Source organism: Phyllostomus hastatus, unplaced genomic scaffold (genome assembly GCF_019186645.2).
Source record: "Phyllostomus hastatus isolate PE091 unplaced genomic scaffold, TTU_PhHast_1.1 phas_contig_195, whole genome shotgun sequence".
Classification (NCBI taxonomy): Eukaryota; Metazoa; Chordata; class Mammalia; order Chiroptera; family Phyllostomidae; genus Phyllostomus; species Phyllostomus hastatus.
The window spans coordinates 751,229-773,409 of NW_025333706.1; the positions used below are offsets into that span (position 1 = coordinate 751,229).

The 22,181-nt window shown below is 44.8% G+C and overlaps 2 protein-coding genes across 7 annotated transcripts in view; one reads left to right on the plus strand and one right to left on the minus strand.

The window, feature by feature from the left end:
* Positions 1–276: 276 nt before the first annotated feature.
* On the plus strand, positions 277–12,601 carry S1PR3 (sphingosine-1-phosphate receptor 3). The gene is made up of 2 exons (XM_045833825.1): positions 277–475; positions 9,310–12,601. The coding sequence occupies exon 2, from the start codon at positions 9,444–9,446 to the stop codon at positions 10,578–10,580; it is 1,137 nt and encodes a 378-aa protein (XP_045689781.1). The 5' UTR covers positions 277–475; positions 9,310–9,443; the 3' UTR covers positions 10,581–12,601.
* Positions 12,602–13,340: 739 nt separating this feature from the next.
* The window catches only part of SHC3 (SHC adaptor protein 3), a 238,300-nt gene continuing 229,459 nt past the window's right edge, over positions 13,341–22,181 (minus strand). For 5 of the 6 annotated variants that reach the window (XM_045833887.1, XM_045833886.1, XM_045833888.1 and 2 more), the window contains exon 12: positions 13,341–19,661. In XM_045833887.1, the coding sequence (XP_045689843.1) occupies positions 19,533–19,661 (129 nt within the window). In that variant the 3' untranslated portion in view covers positions 13,341–19,532. The remainder of the gene's footprint in view (positions 19,662–22,181) is intronic. The other variant, XM_045833884.1, reaches the window with a different exon arrangement.

Below are 22,181 nucleotides of genomic sequence, written 5' to 3' on the forward strand. Positions count from 1 at the left end.
GGCAAGAGGGGCCGGGAGATGGTGGCGGGAGCCAGAAGGCGGGGTGTGTGACGAAGGGGTATAGGGGCGAGCGGGGGTGGGTTGGGGAGACAGAGATCTGGCGCTGGGAAGTGGGGGTCTGCGGGTGGGGAAATGGGGAGAGGGAATGGAGACTCCCCACAGCGCAGGGAGAGGGAGGTGGAAGCCGGGAGGTGGGGACTGTGGGCGGGGATGCGGAGCGCGGGCCCGCCCCCCGGGCACTCGGGAAAAGTTTGAGACCTGGCTCAGCCGACAGAAGCTGAGGAAGCGGGTCTCAGGGACACTCTATAGGGACCCGGAGCTGAATGTGGCGGCAGGACGAGCTCAAGCGAGACCCCCAAGTCCGGGTACGACCCTCTGAGCCTCAAGACTATCCCAGTGTCCCAGCCCAGCTTGCATCTGAGCGGAGGAACGGGCTCCAGGGTGCTGGTAGCCCAAATGCCTTTCCCAGACAGAGGTGAGCCGGCGGGGCCCGGGACACGGACTCGGGGGTGGTTGGGAGCAGCTGGGCCCACTTCTGTCATGAAATTCCAGTCAATGCCGTGCGAGCCTGTGACCTGGGCAGCGAGCCCAGCACTAGAGCATCACCCCCTTCCCAAAGCCATCCATTCCGGTGACTGAGCCTCGGGAGGGGGAAGGGGCTCTTCCCTTTAAACTACTGTTGGAGCCTTTAAACTCAGCTGCTTCTCAATAAATAACCTGAATGAAAGAAATGGATTTTCTTGGAGTCCCATTCGTCATTTAACTTGGACAATTAAAAAGTTAGGCGGCCTCCCAGGATGAAGACCTGGGGCCTCTTGGAATGTGTGTTTGTGGTCATTCTCCCGGTAAAATCATTTTTTAGAGTTATATTTAGCACAAAATGCCACTTTTCTTTTTATTTCTCAAACAAGGAGATCAGGGCTGTCAGAATCGGAGCTGAAGGTAAAGTCCCGGTACAATAATGAGGCTCCCACGGAAAGTCAGTACGCTGCATTCCTAATTGAGATGAAGCCTAGGCGGAGGGGGCAGGGGCCCAGGGCGGGGCAGGGGGAGATGGGAAGGTGCCCAGCAAGCCTTTCTCTGGCGACACAGAGCGCACTGCGAGCTTTGCCACTTTTACCCTCCACTTTTGCCACTTTTAAGTCTCCAATAGTCGCGCTCTCCCTCTCTCTGTGTGTCTCCCTCCCTCGTTCTCTTTCTGGCATTGGACACTCCCAATGACATATTTCTTTGAGGTATTTTTATATTTAGATGTAAGAGAGGGACTTCTTGTTAGAATTTTTTAGAATAACACAATTTGTTTTGGGGATAGAGGAAGAACAGCAGCAAGGCTCTTTTGGAAGATTATTTGAAAAATGAAAAGGCCACCCTGCACATAGTATCTTTCCCAGCTGGAGCTCTGAGTGCTTCCAGAATCAAGAATTTCTGGACATTGGAGGTTGTATCTAATCACATGTTCAACTTTATCTCTTCAGCATTCTTTTTTTCACTGATGAAAATCTTGCAGGAATGATTAAGAAAAATGTAATTCTTACAAAGTGCAAGGGTAGGATTAGATTCTGCAGGTCTGTGACTAACAAAAGATGGCCATGCTGGTGGCTGGTCTTGGTATAGGAGGTGGTGATGATGGTAGTGATGGTGGTAGTGCTGATGATGATGGTGGTGATGGTGGTAGTGGTGATGGTGGTGGTGTGTGTGTTTGTGGTGCTCAAGGAGCTGTGGAAGTGCCAGGAGCTGTACAATTTCCCACTTAGTTGATGCAGAGCTCGAAGCCAGTATGAATAATTTTTGTTGTCATAGAAGAGCACACATTCGGTTTTCTCAGTCAGCTAATGTTTACACTGGTCCTGCTCATCCAACTGCACTTGTCACCTGACCTGGAGATCTAAAATACAAAGTTAGCCCTTAAGAGCATCCCCTAAGATACAGACCCAATGATTTCTTATCCAGTTTTCATCTTTGAAAATGCCACCTTCCTCTTAATGTTTGTGAATTTCTTTATGTGCATGACTCTTCTAAGCTTATAGTGTGGAGAGTAGAAACACATTTTCCTATGAATGGAGCCTTACTAATTGCTAGTGGCCTTATTTCTTGAAAGGCAGAAACTGATTTCCCTTTCTCTAGAAATTATGACACACTTCAGATGTTATGTTATCTCTGCTAAAGATGATTCAGTATCTACAATGTGTACATATATTTTTATTACAAGAAAATAGGAATTTGAACACTTCATAATCTTGAGAATTTGGGGGTTGCCGTCTTGTAGAAATTTTGTCTGCTAGGATTTAGGACTATAATTTGAATGCTGACACTGCTGATGAGGCACCTCAGGCAGTCTGCTGTGTGAGCCAGAACATAATATAGTGCTGTGGCCTGCGGAAGCCCATTTCCTCATATTTGACTTCATAATTCTTTCATCAGTTTTGGAGTTATTTCATGGTTTTCCTTTGCCATATATTTTCTGTTGAAGTAATTAATTGCCTTAAGATATTTTCCATAAGCTTTTGGAGATAATATGATATACTGAGTGGAATCCTATCTAGTGTCAATAAATAACACATTTATTTCAAATATTGTCACAGTGACTGGACATAAAGTCATTGCTTTTGTTTTGTGTTGGTATTATTCTATTTTGAGGACTTGAAGCTGTATCTATAAGAGCACAGACAACAGGCCAGTCATGTTAAATCAGTGACAAGATTACTTGGTGGAGAATGTGACACCTGGTGGGTGGCTCTGGCATCCCATCAGCACTGTGAGCTGGAGTGGGAGACCTTGTCCACTGATAATGTTCTTTGGCCTTGACAATGATACTCCATTTCCTTAGAAGCAGAGTTTTCCACGTATTTCAGTAAATCTTCCATTCCAGGATTTTGTTATAATAGTATTTAGAGGCAATTTAGCTTAAAAGGATGCTGGAGATGCTCTTGTCACCATCAAGATGAAGAATAGGAGGGAAGGTGGTCACCCCCAAAAAAGTATACCATTAATATGATCTACTGGGCACAGACATCCAGCCCAGTTTGGTCTCTTCCAAGCTGTGCCCCTAAGGAGAGTTACCTCCCTACCAACATCTGTTTCCTCCTGTGTACATTCAGAAGGCAGATCGGGGACCAGATGTGGTCCCTGTAAGGTGCAATGTGTGGTGCACATGCCCTGTCACCAAGTGAGAGCACTGCTTTGGGAAAGGATGGGAGGGACCCCAATTTTAGGACTTCATGGGCAGAACACCTCTTGACTGCATATGCCTTTAGTTGCCTTGAGGTGCTCAGTTCCACACCCCCATTGGTCCTGTGACAATCTTGGTAGGAATTCAATCCTGTGCCCTTTCTCAGAGCAAGCAGGGAAGGGAAAGTTTGGTTGAGATGCAAAAAGGGTAAATCCTCTTGCATCAAAAGCAATTGCCTTACTATGGACAAGCACATGGAATGAGCACTTGAACATTAAATCTTCACCTGGTTCATGTATAGCAGTGGTTTTCTCACCAGAAGCTCCATTATAGGCCTACAGCAAAGTATAAGTGAGCAAGACAGTGTGTGTGTATGTGTGAAGTCTCTTGCTGTGAACTATCTCTGAAAGCAGAGAGGGATCACCTAAGAAATCCAGAGTGAGGAAAAGTACTCACTAGAAAAGGAATTTTTCTGGGGCCATGAAATGGTCAATTCATTATTTTCTTTTGGGAGAAAAAAATCTTGATTTCTAAGAAATTGTCAAATGCTTGGTGTTTTAATTTATTTTGGAGGATAAGCTAATTAATTTCCCTTGGAGAAAATGCCTTTTAAAAATAATGCATCTTGCATTAGACCAAGAGAAATTTCTCACTATTTTATTGTGCTTTTCTTTTTTTGCCATGAGAGATCCCAGACTTTGTGGAAATATTTTCCTTTACTTTTTTCTTTTTCTTCTTTTTATAGTTTGTTTATTTTTCAAATTGACATGTGTTGAGAAAGTGAATTGCTAGCATAGAAAGTACATCTGGAATTCATCAGTAGTCCAGGGCTCTCCCCTCCTTCCATCCCTGAGGATGTACCTCCTTGGAATGAAGGGAAGGGGAGCACCCTAGTTTGACAAGGCCTAACCTGGGGTGACACACCTTGGAACACCTTCTAGAAACTGTTTTATTCCTTCTCTGTAAAAAGAAAAAGGGTTGGTGTAATGCCTGGAGGTAAACTGGAAGGTCCCAGCTTATGAGGATGAAGTGAGAACCCTTAGGAACCATCTCAGTTTAGTAGATCTAAGAGGAACTCAGGACCAGGTGGTGTACCTCCTTCAGGTGAGATGCAGGGAAGGGAGGGACCTGAAAAGGCCCAGGATCTATGGATGGATATCAGCCAGGCCTGCTCCAGGGCACAGCACTGTCAGAATCTGGGTTTGTTGAAAGACCACTGCCAACGAGCCTGTGTATCTATTACAATATGACCTAGCTTTCTGAGGATGTACAAGACTAGCTGGCATACATTTCTCAGCACTGGGCTTTAAGTGTTGAGGTGGAATTTAGGCAGTGATCAAACTTATGCAGTGTCATTGCCAGCCCCAGACTCTCATCTTCTAAAAGAAAATAAAATGTGAGCATTTGTAAGCTTGCCCTTTGAGGGGACCTCTCTTGCTCCACACAAACACTCATTTGCAGGACATAGGCCAAACCCAGAGAACCTCTACAGGGACTGTCTGCATCAGAGCTCAAACTAGGTATCAACACAACAGGCTCGAAAATCAGTGGTGCCACAAACATACAGGCATGTGCTTCCACAAGGACTTGGGCATCCACAACATGGAGAAACCACCCTATGTCCACAAACAGTAAATGGTGTGTCCATCCAATCAACATCATACACATGACTGGCAGGGGCATCAGTTCTGGAGGAAGATCTAGGCACAACTGTATACTGCTGGACTCCTTTCCTATGAAGGTCAGCAACAAGCTATACTCAGAATGAAAAGTCCAGACAGTGGTCCCATTTGGGAGTGGACAGTGACTAGAAGGGGCTAGAGGGTACCTGAGGGCCCAGCATCAGGGGTGTTGGGTTAAGACCCATCTCTGTGGGGTGAGATAGCTGGCCTCCCACAAGATGCTTTTGGCCAGGCACAGCAATGTTCAGACTTATATAAAATCAGTCTGGATTTTAGCCAGCACTTGACTCTCAGGATCGGTCTACTTCCTAATGTTGATAACCAAAGAAAACATGCTTTTAAATTCCAAAGACAATGTATATCTTCCAATTATGCCAAGTGTGGAGACTCACATTTAACAAAAAATGTTCAGAAAAAATTATGCTCCTTGATCAATCAATATTTAATTAAGAGAAATGATAGATCAAGCATTTATGAGAAAATATGTTCACCCTCAGAATTCATTGCTTTGAGTGATATCTGACACACATTATACTGCTTTCATTGTGATTATTTTGCTGCTTGTTAGTTTTTATTGTTTGCTTGTTTTTTTTTACTTTGCTCAATTTCAACAAAACTCCACATATACAGGGGAAAAAGGAAAAAAATGTCAGTCTGTAGAGCCATTGATCTGTTTTCCCTCTGCTCCTTACTCCTGGGGATGTCCAGATCCAGCAGGTTTAAAGGGACTCACTTCCCTTCTGTCTGCTTCATGGCACAATTAAAGGGGTCTCAGATGTCCAGAGGGGGATTGAAGGTACATAAATGGCATGGAGTTATCATGGGGTAAACTGAGATATAGAACACAAGCTTAAGATGTACTGTGATCTCAAAAACCTTTCTAGTGGAAATGACTAGAGCCCCTTCTCCTACTTCTGCTACATGGGTGGGAATTCACATACATTTTACACCACTCATTTATTATCACTCAGAGTGCCCTGGCGCTAAGTCAGTTATCGGACATAATACATTGTGTTAACCACATACATATCATTATCATTTCCTGGGAAGGAAACTGCTGATGGGGAAGCAAATACTCAAGAGGCATTTTAAGGCAAACTAGAAGAGGTGATATCGTGGACAGAGGGGTGGACACCTGGACATGGCAGCAGGTGGCCTGGTTTGGGGGCACATGGAGGGCCCTTGGGCCAGCTTGGGAAAGGAGCTGCTCTCAGAACCCTGCTTCTTTATGACTCAGAGAAGCAGAACCTATGTTTCTCTTCCCTGCCTTTGTCCTGGGCCTTTTCCATAAACAAGGACACTTGTAGTGTTGTTGGCGGCACCTTCTGTTTGGGCGGTGCTGAGCGCTCACTCAGTGGTTGTACCCTTGGGGCTGAGTTCTCCTGGACATGGTGTCCAACAAGGCTGGGTGTGGATTCCTCATTCACTTCTCACAGATAAAGTATGCAAAGAGAAGCAGTAATAAAGGCACACATATTTATTAGGCACCTGTTAATTAATGTGCCAGGTACTATGAGAAATGTGAACATCACGATGTCAATGTGAAGATTAGATAAGCTCTAAGGCAAAGGGCTTGGAGGCTGCCAGCTGCTGCTATTATTTCTACTCTGAAAAACAAAGATTGCAGTTTGTTTTTAAAAAGATGTATGCAGTCTCAGAGAAAAGTAACCAAGGGCTGGGCTGATTCCAGAAAATGTCACAGAGCAGGCAGAATTTGACTTGGTCTTGAGGGACTGACAAGACTTAAGTAAAAATGGGGGAAGGACAAAAATAGGAGGGGGCTAATAGGAAACCTGCTTACCAAGGTGACCTATTACTGTCACCTCTGAAGAATCAACAGAGGTCTGTTGTCTTTGATGGGCCTCAGTCCAAGTTGGGGTTAGGGAGGTTCTGGGGCTAGGGAGGGTTCGGGGCTAGAGGCAGCAGGGAGGCCTTGCCTTCTGCCTAAGGCAGAAAGGTTCCCCTGGGCCTGGGGGTGCCACAGTCAGGGGAGGAAGCTCCAGGACTGATCAATAGAAGAGAGTCAGCAGGAGCCTCCACCAGTCCTGCATTGCTAGTCCAGCCTCAGAACCTGTCTGCTCTTCCCTTTTGAGGTAAGAAGAGTTTCTGCCACACTTTACATTCAAGCTGACCTCCAAGTCCTCCATGGCCTTAGACAGCTGTCATGGAGTGGCAGGGAGGGGTTAGGGGCAGTTCCAGGCAAAGCATAGGCATCAGCTTAGGTGCCAGGGCCCATAGGGTTTCCAGAACAAGTGGACATTGATGATGTGGACACTGGCCCACAGTGTCCGTGGTGCTATGGATGAGATAAGACAAATTCACATGGACTGAATCCTGTGGAGAAAAAAGGATGGCATGGACACTGTCCCAAGGGGAGAGCCCCTGCAACCTTTGCCTTGACAGGCTTTTATCAGCTTTCAAATAGCATACATCAAAGAAGGTTTTCATTCATTATGCTTAAGATTGCTTTAGGTAATTACTTTTTACAGATAGCAATGAAAAGGATGTTACTGATTGCTTCTTACAGATTAACAAAGTTGAAATGTTGCAAATGCAAGGGAACAATAAAAGTAATTGGTCTGGTTACACTTCAGTCCTTGGGAGAATTAGCACAGACTTTGGGAAATTACTTTAAAGATATGCAGTAAGCATTTGCTGCCTCAACTCAGGGTGAGAGGGTTTTAGAAAGAGCAGGTCACAAAGCAGCCTAGGTATAATACAGGTCTGATTTCCCATGGGAGAACCGATCTGTGGGTTTGGCTTCCTGTGTGCCACCGTGTGCCTATGGGCTTTCCCATAGGGCTGAGCTACATTTTCCATTCCATGCAGATAGGTTCCCTATACAATGAAGCTCCTGGACACTAAAATATATCCTCAAAAGAAGAAGTGGTGTGGGATTGGCTTCCTATGTGCCACCATGTGCCTATGGGCTTTCCCATAGGGCTGAGCTACATTTTCCATTCCATGCAGATAGGTTCCCTATACAATGAAGCTCCGGGACACTAAAATATATCCTCAAAAGAAGAGGTGGGGTTGTCGCTGCCTAATCTCAGAGGACCAGGTGCTCCCAAACTAATAAAGGAAGTGGTGGGTTTGGAAGCATCCACCGGACCCTGGGACTAGTACCTGTTGGGGAGGAAAGCAGTTACCTGGAGAGTCCTGTGGGCAGGGGACCTTGGCTAGAGTCTCCTCTGCTTTTCCCCTGCAGACCATCTGTCCAAGCTGACCCCTAGGTCCTTCCAGGGACTGAAGCTTGTCTGCACCTCATTTCATACCTGGGAATGAGCTCAGTGGGTAGTCGAGGCCTTGAGATCCCACCACACCCCAAAATTCAGAGCTCCTAATCATTGGAGAGTGGTCCATTTGCCCTTGACCCAAATTTAGGGTTGTGAATTAAACATTAAAAAATACAAAAAAAAAAGACTTCACTGGATACACACAGTGGGCTGTTTTAAATTAACCTCATTTGATCTTAGTTAGATATTTATATACTCACATAATTTAAATTTAAAGCCAGTGAGTCTACTGAAAGCCCCTTCTGCTTCACCCTGGACATCACAGGAGGCCACGAAAGGTGTGGGGTGTGTCCAGGGTCTGGTGGGGGTAGGGTTAAAATTCACAGTCATCCAGGGTGATTGGGTTCAACACCTTCATTGTCTAACTAGTGCTTCCAAGTTGTTTATTTCTTTTAGCTCACATGCACTGAATTAGTTTTGGGGGTTTAGACAGTAACAGCTAATATTCAGGCATTTGAATTTTAAGCCAAACTCAAAGTCCAAAAGCTTGTCCTTGCTTTCTTTTTTTTTCTTTAACCTCAGTGGGAGTTGAGTCCACTTTTACATCTACACACTTTTACAAGTTCGTATTCCTTCCTCCCCAGATCCACACTCAGCTGAATTGGCCATGGGGTCAGGAGGGCAGTGTTGCTCTGTGTCCTTATATTGTCCTTCCTTAGGTGGCAGCAATGTCTCATGTTGGAGCTCTGTGCCTGGCAGACCTATGGGCCATCTGGATCCAATTTCTGTCTTTGGCCCTGACTAGTTCCAGGGGAAGTAGTCTGGGAAGTGTGAGTGTGTCCTGTGATAGTACTATAAAACTCACCAGAGAGCTCTCAGAAATCAGGTGGGCACCTTCTGGAGTCCATCCTGTATTTTCGGCTTCAGATAATCTCAGTGTCCCTTGGTAACTGAGAATAACAGTTTGTCAGCTCTCTTGTAGTAAGTTAAGATTAACTGATAACACTTCCCTTGTGGCAGCTGTAAACACAAATTGCCTCCCAGTTCCTCCTCAATCACTTAGGAACTTGGCCTGTGTTAAGAGGTCCTCTCTGAGTCAGTAAGGTCCAGCTGTCCCAGTGCTTCAGCATTTTTGGTGCCTTTCTCCAGCTTTGCTGCCACCCTTACTCTTAGGTGGTGTGATCTTATCACTGGACCCTTCCTCTTTTTTTTCTTTTTTCAGGAGCTGCGTCTCAACACCCCAGCTGGGATCTGTCCAGGATCACTACAGAAGCCTGAGCTGTTCTTTATTAGAAATGCATATTCCCAAGGCGCCCTCTGGTGGATTTGGAATTGACAGTCTGTGAATTCCAAGTGATGGCCAGGGTCCTAGTACCGAGCCTCAGAACCTTCCTTTGGAATGAGACTCTGCATGAACATTACAACTACGTGGGCAAGCTGGCCAGCCGGCTGAAGGATGCCCCTGAGGGCAGCACCCTCACCACTGTGCTGTTCCTGGTGATCTGCAGCTTAATCGTCTTGGAGAACCTGATGGTTCTGATTGCCATCTGGAAAAACAATAAATTTCACAACCGCATGTATTTTTTCATCGGCAACTTGGCTCTCTGTGACCTGTTGGCTGGTATTGCCTACAAGGTTAATATTCTGATGTCAGGGAAGAAGACACTGAGTCTCTCTCCCACAGTCTGGTTCCTGAGGGAAGGCAGCATGTTCGTGGCCCTCGGGGCATCCACTTGTAGCTTACTGGCCATTGCCATCGAGCGGCACTTGACCATGATCAAAATGAGGCCATATGATGCCAACAAGAAGCATCGAGTCTTCCTTCTGATTGGAATGTGCTGGCTCATTGCATTCTCACTGGGCGCCTTACCCATTCTGGGCTGGAACTGCCTGAACAACCTCCCTGACTGCTCCACCATCCTGCCCCTCTATTCCAAGAGCTACATCGCCTTCTGCATTAGCATCTTTACTGCCATCCTGGTGGCCATTGTGATCCTGTATACACGCATCTACTGCCTGGTGAAGTCCAGTAGCCGCAGGGTGGCCAGCCCCCACAACTCAGAGCGGTCCATGGCCCTGCTAAGAACCGTGGTGATTGTGGTAAGCGTGTTCATTGCCTGCTGGTCCCCACTTTTCATCCTCTTCCTCATTGACGTGGCCTGCAAAGTGAGGGAGTGTGCTGTCCTGTTCAAAGACAAGTGGTTTATTGTGCTGGCAGTGCTCAACTCCGCCATGAACCCTGTCATCTACACACTAGCCAGCAAGGAGATGCGGCGTGCTTTTTTCCGACTGGTCTGCAACTGCCTGGTCAGGGCCCAAGGCACTGGTTCCTCACCTATCCAGCTTGCTCTTGATCCAAGCAAAAGCAAATCCAGTGGCAGCAATAACAGTAGCCCCTTCCCTAAGAGCAAGGAACACATTCCTCAAACAGTCACTTCCCCCTGCATAACTGACAGAAACAAAACCCTGCAGAACGGGATCCTCTGCAAGTGAGACCCAGTCTCAAGGTGCAGGGGTCCTTACAACTGCACGGGAGGAGAGGCACCCAACTGTGCGGCCGGCCATGTGCTTATTTATTACATGCTTGCCAGGGTTTCGCCAGAGCTGAGTGAGACTCAGGACATCTCTTCCTGTCCCTTAAGGCTGGGACCCAAGGACTCACCAACTCATTTTGGTGTAGACAGCATTCCTTGTCCATTTCAGGCTCCAAAGACTTCCAAATGTACAGAGCTGCTGATGTCATCACCACCTTCCCCTGACTCCCACCAGTCATTCTCCACTGTTCCTGGAAAGGGAAAGTCATGGGCCATTCTGTGTACAGTGTGTTTCCCAGGACATTGGGATGATGTTTGGGTAACCACACTATGCTGACTGTTTCCAGAATGGATGCTGTGTGTTCTATCATCTGTGGGCTGCATGGCACTGGTGTTTCACATGTCTGCTATGGGCACATGCAGAAGCTGCAGTACTCAGTACAGTCAGCAAGTAACACGAGCATGTTCTAAACCAAACCACCAGCTGGGACAGAAGCAAGAACAGACCCCTGGCCTGCATCATCTTTCCAAGTTGCTTGAAGCAGCCATATATTTAATGGAAAATGTCTATTGAATTAGGATAGGTTTACAAGACAGAACTTTGATCCTATGTTAAGTTCAATTTGCTATCAGAAATGCACTAAATCAGTATGCCTTGTGTTGTCACAGCTGGGGACCTGGAGCCAGCAGCTGTCTCATGACTTCTGGAAAGCTGACCCTGAGAGTCACTATTAGAAAAGTTCAACTGTTGGGAAAGAAAATGTGATCTTGTGGTTTGTGCATTCTTCAAAGATATGTAATATCATAATCTTACCTTTCAACATAGGTCCAGGCTCTGTCACTCTGTTAAAGGGACTGCCTGGAGGTATTTCTGTGTGTGCTCTTCCCCAGGGATCCTCTATGAATACAAACTGATGAAAAGAAGCACATATCTGCAGAGCTCTCATAAGCACACAGTTGACATGTTGAATTCTTTGTAAAAAAAAATCAAAACAAATAACCTTCAAAAGGATTCTTAATTGGGGAACCTCACATGAGAATCCCCCTGATATTTTTAGGTTCAGTGAGGACATTGCCTGAGTAAATATTAAAAGAGTAGTCTTAACACATTAACTATTTTGAAGAGAAATTGACTCCTGTTTTATCTGATGCAAATTCCTCTTATTAAGGGATATTTCCATGAGTATTGGGGGATCTCCATGTACTGACCAAAGACTTTCCTCATTTTATTACTGATGAGATAAATCCAATTTGTAAGATGTTCATCAGTGGCATTTTTTGTAACATTCTTTATATCGCTGAAAAGGAGATTATTCTTTTACCAAATAACTTAAGAAAACCCAGGGCATTTCTAGAAAAGTTAAGCATTAAGGCACTGGCTGACGTGGCTCAGTGGGTTGGGTATCACCCTGCAAACTGAAAAGTCACCAGTTTGACTCCCAGTCAGGGTACGTTCCTAGGTTGTGGGCTGTGTGCTCTGCCCCTGTCAGGGTGCTTGCAAAAGGCAGAAGACAACCAGTCGATGTTTCTGTCCCTCTCTTTCTCCTTCCCTCTCCCTCTCTCTAAAACAAAATTTAAAAATTATTTTTAAAAAAGGGAAAAAATGCATCAGAGCGCTAAAATGTTGGGTATTACATTTTGCTTAGGTTATGACATGACTTTAGAACTTTCTATCTTGGTTTTGAGTTGTTTTGGAGACCCTGGATCTCTGGTGTTAATATTAATGACACTTTGCACTATAGCCACAACTTTCCTTTAAAATAACACAAAACTGTTAAGAAATCTGAATGAAAAATACCCAAAAGAAGTAATTATGTTCATTTGATGTGTACAAAAATAATCAACTTTAACACCAATGTGTATACTCTAGCTAGCTGGAGATCATTTAGAAGTGGAGTGTTTCAAAGCCACAGAGAATCTGCCCATAGATTGCACTCAATTAGTAACCATTATTATGTCCCATGTATGTTTATTAAAAAATAAAACCAAAAGCTTTTATGTAAACTGTTGTTGGGAGTCCATGTGGGGGCTGTGTAAGGTGGCCATTTGGCCTCTCACCTGGTACCAGTGTCTCTTCAGAAGTTAAATGACTCTCAGAACCCTGACAACCTTTCCATGCTATGCTCCCCACTGGTGTATCATGTGTTCAGTCAGCCTATTTGAAGAAGGTCAATAGAGTGCCCTTGGACAGGGACAAGATTGTGGAAGCCATGGCAGTCAAGGTAGGGCCAAGAGATAGGACGTTTGGTTCTGCTCCATTTGCAAAAGGAGAGAAGAGGTCAGAACTGGCCCTTTCCCCAGCTTTCTCCTTTATAAACAGTAAGTTTTAGAGAGAGAGAGATAGAGTGTGTGTGTGTGTGTGTGTGTGTGTGTGTGTGTGTGTATGTGTGTGTGTGTGTATGTCCTGCATTCTATAGAGAAAGATGCCAGCATTTGGCATAACTAGCATGGTGGTAACAGTCATGAATGAATTTCTCCAAAACAACCAAGGACCAAGCCTTCTGTCATCTCTGATTCTGTGCAGGGCCTATCAGTGAACATAAGTCCCCTCAGGTACTCTTCTGCCCTCCTGCCACTTTCTCTTCACACCCTTGGCCAATTAAGAAGTCTCCTGGAGAATCACTGAGAGTATCTGCTTTTTGTGCAAAGGTTTCAAATTCCCTTTTTCCCTGTTGAGGCAATACAAGATCCACCATCTGCATGAGAGACTTTCCACGATATTCTTTATTGCCCACAGAATTATAATGACAGTCATTTAAACAATGGATGATATAGAAAACAGCTGTTATCTCAACCTTTGACCCATGGTTATACTGCACTGACAAAAAGCTTTTCACAGAAATGTAACAAGGTGTATTTTATAGAAAACTTCTAAATAAGTTACCAAGTCCATGCTTTTAAATTTCTAGGAGTGCAAAACCTCAACGCAATGTTTTAGTATCTAAGCCAGAGATCAAAGGGTTTGCTACATAGTTAGAAATGCACACACCACTATTATGAAAATGAAGGCACATTTTCTGATAATCAATGATAAGTGCAGCATTGCATACATTGCTGACAACCTCCCTGTTGGGACACAATGATGACACCTGGGGATGCCAAGAAGCCCCCATACTAGGCTACATCAGAGGTACAGGGATGTGCTAAGTGCATCATCAAGGGTCTGCAACTGGAAATCACATAACTTCCTAAAGAAGTAAAGTGGGTTCTCAGAAGGTGAGGAGAGAATTTAAGCCAATTTTCTTCCCTGTTGGATTGCCAAATCTCCCAAATATCAGCCAAATAACTTCAGTGTTATCATTTTTCATGGAGCAGAGATTACAAAACTTGAAATCACTTCTGTATTTCCACTCCTTGGAGATTTCCAAAGGCCCATTCTGTTACAATATCAAAGTAGAAAGTGGTGAATTGGCAATAAACCCAGACAGACAACTTTACAATAATTCTTTTTTGTTTCTCAAAAGTTAGTGGAAAACCAAACACAACATTTTAAAATAATATTTATCAATATGTATAATTTGTCATCCAAATGCTTTTTAAAAAAGTAATAAATATCTTATTACACATTAAATTTATGTGAAGTTCTTACCTAATCCTTGGATTTAAAGATCAAATGTTTAATTCTTGTTTAAATCTGAGTACAAACATTCACACACTTAATTTTACAATATTTATTCTAGAACAAGTTATATTCAAAAGTCAAATGAACAGAGAACATTCCATTTGCAGTCCACACAGAGTTGTTACCAGGTAATTCAACTTAAAGGATAGATTTTTCCCATTGATTTTTGCTTTAAATCTCTTGATTTGGTGGTTAGAACCTCTTGGCGTGGTGGCATGTCCCAGGTAAACCTGAAAGAATCACCTCACCCCTCAGGACAACAGTATGTGTTCCAACATGCTAAATTTTCTACTTGTAGTATTTCAAGGTGACACAACAAAATAGGAACTTAAACTGAGATTTCATTTCCCATGTGAGAATGGCTCTTCTAGCCCCCCAGGAGGAAGCAGTATGTTTTGCGGGGCTTGAGGGATTCATTTATTTGGGGCCTCTGTGAACACAGAAAGGAAGAGAGAAGTGACAGCAGCTTCACCTCCTGACACAGGCCCAACACCCCTGCTAACACCAGCCATTGTGCCTGTGTGAGGGTGTGCTACCTACTCCTGGATCTCCAGGCCTTTTCTTCCTGTATTCATGATCATGTCTCACCTGCCCTTCAGTTTACAAGGCCTTCAGACTCTCCAGGTCCACCCAGGAGCTCCAGTCTCCACAGTACTATTGGACTCGGCCACAACACCATCAGGCTTGTCACACCAACACCCTATGCATGTGTACTACCTACTGGATTACACTCTCAGACAGGCAGAACCCCCATCATTCACTTCTTTATCCCAGGAGCCCAGCACAGTGCCTGCCACGTGTGAACTACTGTACAGACAAGACCAAGAGCAGACTGGATAGAAATGCTGAGAAGTGGTGACAAATAAATATACAGCTGCTCCCTGCCCCTCATAGAACACTGTGTTGAGGACAGCCTCTACCATGCCTGACTGTGCTTGTCCTTCCTCACTGGCCTCCCACAGACACTGCACACTGCCGGATAGATATAGGTCATTAGTCTGGAGTTGATTGTATACCTCCTCCTTTTTACCTTATCCTCCTCTACCCTCTGGTCCTCTCTTCTCCTTATCTTCCTTGCTGGCCTCTTTTCCTTCATGTTCCTCTGTCATTTTCCACAGTGGGCCCTTCCTGTCTTTTTTATGCAATACCCAGGACCCTCCTCCAGATGTCTGTGAATGCCAGGACACGTCAGTCCCCAAACTCTTAACATTTGTTTAGCTTCCTACTTGTCTTTTTTAACCAAAATATCAAAACCCAGGGGGAAGTCTCAAGGTGCAAACTGCACAACCAACCTTCATGTGCACACAGACAGATGCACACCCATCAAACAATGCAGGTACATGTATGTGTAGCTACACATATGTGACTGACATTCACAAATCTTCGTATGAAGTTGCAATTTTTCTGGCTGCTATATGTGCTTGTTTTAAAACTATTTATGATGTTGCTTGCAAACTTACAAATATGTATAAATCTCATAAATAAACTGTGGCTGGCTGGTGGCATTTTATCTTCCAGCAATGATTGAATCAAGTTATAAATGCTAATTATTAATCTTCCACTTTTACACTCACAGCATGGACCCTTGGAACTATGACATGAAGTAGCATGAAAACACAGGGTGGGGCAAAAGTAGGTTTACAGTTGTATGTAAAACAATGTATTCTTGTATTATCATTTATTAATTATTGTATTATTTTCCATACAAACAACTGTAGATCTACTTTTGCCTCACCCTGAATAATCATAGAGGGGGGAAGCCATCAATAAGGGATATACACGTCTGGAAACTCACAATGGTGGTTCTCAAAGCCTAGAATGCCCACCAGCATCACTCACAATTTATTAGAAATGCAAATTCTTCAGCCCCATCAAGACCCCAAAACAGGCACAGAGTCAGAAAACAGTGTCCCTGAGCCTGAGGGCCTTTACAGGGAGCCACACAAAGTGCTGTCCTGACCCCAGGTCTGCTCTTGCTTTACATGTCTTTTCCCCCACACATGGCTTGTCACTCTCTGTTCTCGTTGGAAATTATCGGTGATGACCTTTTCCACCAGGAAACCCTCAAGACACCATATGTTTCCCAGTTGGGTCTTTGTTCATTTATCCCAACATCAAGATGGGCTTAAACAGAATTGTTGCTCAAGTGAAACATGAGTCAAGACTCAGTGCAAACTGGTCGTTTGGTCTCTCAGATAAAAAAAAATGGCCAGAAGCAGTAGCTTAGGCACAGGATGTAGACTGGCAGTTGTCTTGATGCACTGTTTATCAGCCTGCCCACTGAGATATTCAGGGTGTCCTTGGTAGTCAAGCATCAAAGTTGACTTAAACCAGAGATGAATGACCTCATAGGAGGCCTCACAGGATCTCAGTAAGACCAGAATGCAATCTGAAGCACTGATAATTCATAAAGGATGGTGCAGGTGGGAGGGGAGATGGATAGGGGGTTCCAGGGCCATTCCACAAGCTAGGACATTTTAGGACTGCTGTCTTGTGCTTCCAGCAGACACAGAGGCCTGGGTTGAGTGGCAGGGGTCCCATGAGAGAGGCAGTATGCTTGAAGCATCCTGTGGGTCAAGCGTGGCTCTGCACAGCCACAACATATGTGCCCTGGGCATCAGGAGTGCTGTAACACTCACCCAGTGCTGCTCTTCCTGCCTTTGCACAGGCAGGGACACAGTTGGAGAAACTGCTGGAGGAAGGACCCATTCTGGACAGGGAGGAGGCCCCATCACATCTGCCTCCAAGTCTTGAGCTCCAAGCTCAGCAGAGATGGAGAGACGAGGAATAGGCAGAATAGCTCTGCTGTTCACCAATCATGAGGTCTTGAATGAGTTGGAGCTTCAGTTTCCCTGTCTATGAGTGAGGCTCACATTTATGCCCATCACACCTGCCTGAAGGAAGAAATGAGATGAGTCATGTGAGCTCTAACAAGCTTTACAAATGGAGCGAGCAAAGACAGGAAAATCACGGCCATCTGCCATATCTCAAATTTGCTCCCCTGTGTCTCTGTTCATTGTAAGCAACCTTATAATCTGAGCTTTAAAAGGCATATTTTGAGTTCATATTGAAACAGACTTTGGTCTCCAAATACTTTTAATTTTCTAAATTGATTCTCATGCAAAAAAAAAAAAAAACCACCACATATATGTGTACACACACACACACACACACACATTGCTTATTGTGGAGATAAACAGTGACTTCAGAGCAGAGAGCCACTTAAACTGCAGGTTTCCAAGAGGAGAAGTAAAACAGGTCAAGTGTTCAGGAGCTCATGGTTTGTAACTCTCCCTGCCTACTTGCTCTTGCCCTGTCACACTAGCACTGCAGCCTTGCAAGTGGGGCATGCAAGATTGTAGAAAAGAAAGCTATTTTGTCTGTTTTTACATGTGTGTATTCCATACACAGAGAAGGCTCATGCTTCCTCATGGAGCTCAGATGAGTATGAGCATCCACAGGCCTCTAGAAAGGGAGCACAGGGCCGTTATCACCACCACCCCAAACTCTGTGTTGTCACAGGGCAGGAGGCAGGGCCAGCTGCTGTTCCCATTCAGACCCCATGTTCTAGGTAATTTGGAGCAGGGCATCTGCACTGCACCTGGAATCATTCCAGGAAGCAGCAGAGTGGCCTAGATTAGTTCCAATCCATTGTGGAACACTCTAGAAGATTGGAGCCACTGTCACCTTGAATTCACTGGAACCTCAAAGAGCAAAATCTCCAAAGTCTATATACTCAGTCTTGACCTTGCTCTGACCCATCCTTCCCATCAACTATATCTCACCCTCCCGCCCTGGCCACAAATCTCCAAAAATGGAAATGGGCTTCATACACAGGAATTTTACAGAATTAGTACTCTTCAGAATTGTTTAAATCTACCCTTAACTCCTGTGTAGGGAGCATCTCTGTGCTGCACTGATCAAGGAGGTGGGCATGCTCTGGGATGTCTCTGGGACAGGGGCCAGCATGGCAGCACCAGTGACAAGGTGCCTGCACACAAATGAATCCTTCTATCTTTTAACAGACATTTGTTCAGTCACACAGTGGCCTCATCCCAGGTATATTTTAAAGGTCATAAATATTATCACCTTCCCAACACCAAAAGATCCAGCAGGAAATTACAGTATTTTATCTCAAAGAAAGGAGCCAACACTCAGCACTGCATGGGGCACACACCTTTACATGGAGCTACTGGGAATCCTGTTGTAGAGATAATCAGTCGCCTTACCCACCAATCACTCCAGAAGATTTTCAAATTGATTCTCACAAGTGCCCAGCTTCAGGCAAGGATGGGCCCAGGAGAAATAACTGGCTGATGACAGTGTCTCCAGACAGAACTGAGAGCATGTGTGTGCCCTGTTTGGCACAGTTCATACACGTGCTTTTTTTCTCTACTGAATGTAAGAAGATGAGGGGCAACTTTACCAACAGCTACTGAAGCAGCCTGGAATGAACTGGTCTACCAGAAAGACGTGCAAACCAATGCATTGCCAAACCACCTCATTTTGAGGCTTATTTTCACTAATCTTCATTAGTGAGGTTTATTTTATACCATATTTGACAGTAAAATGCATTCCCAAGAAGCCCTGGACAACCTAGGTCATGGGGGACAGCATTCCTGGGCTCAGCATGACTCAAAACAGCTGATGTGACACCTGCTCCTTAGAGTAGTTATAGGAGCCCTCTGGTGCTGGATACCCTCATACACTCAGGTGTGATGCAGACAGCCCAGGAGGCATCTTAGAGGAGGAGGGGCAGCCATCAGAACCACCAGAACACTGCTTTGCATGCAGACCTAGACCTCTTTGGGTAGCATCTTGTCTGATTCTATTACAACCCTGTGTCAATTACCAACTCTCCTGCTTGCTTCTACTTGCTCCCCATTTTGTGCTTATTAGGTAAACTTCAGATAAAACCTTCTTAGTGGACTTTCCCAGTGGAATGGGTCAGCTTAATTAAAGTTTTGCCCAGACAACTACAGTCAAACATTTTTTCATTAAAAACATACAGCACAGAACATTAGTCTTACCTCTTTCTTAGTATTAAAAAGTAGAAATATAGAGGGATCATTTGTACAGGATGTATAGGTATTTACACCTTCACTACACACATGAGAAATAGGAAGAAGTTTATGAACCCTGCACTTTACACATACTTTCCTCCTAGGGCTTTGGAATAAGGCTCTAAGCCCGTGAGCAGCTGCCTGAGTTCCTATTGCCTGATACACATCTACCAGAAAGAACTGAGTCCTGACCATGGAGCAGTGTCAAGACAGGGCTTCTGGCTGGTCACAGGTTCTTCTCCACAGGCTGCTGGAGGCATAGCTCACTCCCAGAGGAGACGATGGGCAGGCTGTTCTCCAGGTGGTGATTGATGAGGTGGCTGATGCTGTCAAAGATCTTGTCTTTTGTCCGGATCTGTGAAGGATATGGAAGAAAAGTTAGTATCACCCACAGGTAGAAATAAAAGAACACACCTTGCTTGGTGTCAGCCAGATCATCTGAACTGGAGGGTTACTTCCCAGGGGTCTGGGGGCACTCCACACTCTCAGAGATGGTGTATGCAAAATCCGTTGTCACTGATGTTGACCAGTCTATTCAGTCTGCTCATCTGTCCACCCCTCTGGGACTAAACCACAGCCTCCCCCACCTTCCTCTACCAGGTGCCATGGTGAGATCCCCAGCTCCCTACCAGCCTTCCCTTCCCTACTTTCCTCCTGATCTCATAGGGTCCACCACAGAAACCTTGGTCTAGCTATCCTGTACCACTCACTGAGATCTGGAGGCTCCCATGCCTTCCCACCTGCAGGCTTTTGCATACCTATCCCTGAGGGCCACCACCACACACACATACACACACACTGAGCTGGCACACCCTGGGTACAGACCACACTTGATGAAGGCAGTACAAAGCCTGGCCAAGAGCAATCTCCTAGCAAACTCTGAATACAGCCCCCTGGGACCTGCTTCTATGAAAATGAGTTGGAGATGAGGCAAGGAGCTTGTGCCTGGCCACGCCCATTCACCCTCCAGGCCTTTAGATGGCCCTCATGGTGGGTCTGGAATTCCTGGGTGCCCTGACCTCTCTCTCTAACTTATTGCTGGGAGCCCATCTCTCTATTGTAGCAACCAGCTATCTCTCACCCCTCCCTCAGGGACTCCAAAGACATGTTTATTTTTCTATTGACCTACTTGTCTTAATATTCTCCTTTTCCCACGCTCTTAATCTCTCCTTCCTTCTCTAAGGTAGCCAATCTGATCTCTCCCCCTCCATAATCTCACCAGTGGGGCATTGTTCTCTGGGCCTTCAGCCCCAGATCTCACTTCTACCCCAAATCTATGCTCTAGGTGTACATATCAGAAACCCCTGCCCAAGCCATATGCTCTGGGCTCTACCAATTAGCAGCCAAAGGCAATAGCAAAAACTTTGAAATTGGGATGTCTTCCTCTCCTAGGATCCAGTTCTGAGGCTGACCACTTCTCCACCCATCTCTATAAGCACCAGAGGGAAGAGACCTTCCAAGCTTGGCTTGTCAGTATTAAGCCTCATTAAAGATGTAATATCATTGACACATTCAGAAAGGAACTTTTTTGCAGAACTTTCTGGCATCTTTCCACTGAGATTGTTTAATCTTCCTGGAGCACCTTAGAATTCCCAGCCCAGAAACACCACCTGAGTGACGTGGGCAGGTCAGCCCTTCCTTGGAAGCTGGGAGTATCTAGCTCAGCTTGAGAATAATATTGTCAGTGTGTTGACTTGACATTGACTCCTTATTCTCACTTCTTAACAATTAACACTAAGGTAAATCTGGGGCAGCAGGAGTAGATTAAGGAGAATTTATGACAGGAAAGTGTCTGGGATAGCAGTCTCAACATAGGTTCATGTATAAGGAGCTTTGGTAAACTCCACCAAGACCAACTCTATCAGGAGCTTGAGATGGGGCCCAGACACCAATGTGTTTTACACTACATCCATGATTCTAACATGCTACCCAAGAGGAGAACAATTAGTCAGTGTTTTTGGAGTATTTGGACTGGCTAACAGAAACACACATGAAACCACAGGCACACAAAAGAGGTAAGTTATAAAATTACTGCCTAAAGAAATAGGTTAGTTCACTTTTTTCCCATAAACACTCAGTGAAACCTGGGTCTGGCTCCTTCCCAAAGAACTTGCCACCAACAGAGCTCTCTCTGTGTACCCACCTGCCATGTGCCAGAAATACTAATGGCTGATTAAAATCACCCAGTAGCCCAGACAAACCTAGAGCAAACTTCTCCAGGTATCTGGAAGGATTCTGCTGTGGCTATGACAGACAGAATGTTACCCCAAACAACTGTGAGACTCTATATTGCAAAGAGGAAGCAAAAATGAAGAAAAAAACCTTTGTTTTGTCGGGCTGTAGAAGACTTGACTAAAATATGCATATATTGGAAAAGAAGAAAGGTTTGAAAGTGATCTAAGCTTACACCCTAAAAACTAGAAAAAGAAGAGCAAATCAAGACCAAAGTAAACAGAATAAACAAATAATAAAAGTTAGAGCACAGCCCTCCCTGGTGTGGTTCAATTGGTTGGAGCATCATCTCATGAACTGAGAGGTCATAGATTTAATTCCTTGTTGGGACACATGCCTGGGTTGTGGGTTCAATGCCCAATCAGGGTGCATAGGAAAAAGCAACTGATTAATGTTTCTCTTGCACATCAATCTTCCTCTCTCTCTCTCTCTCTCTCTCTCTCTCTCTCTCTCTCTCTCTCCCTCTCTCTCTCTCTCTCCCTCTCTCTCTCTCTCTCCAGCCCTTCCTCTCTCTAAAAGCAATGAAAAAAAATGTCCTCAGATGAGGATTAAAAACAATTTTTTTTAAGTTAGAACAGAAATCAACGAAATTAAAATGAGAAATCAATAGAGAAAAACAATGATCTGTAAAGCCAGTTCTTTG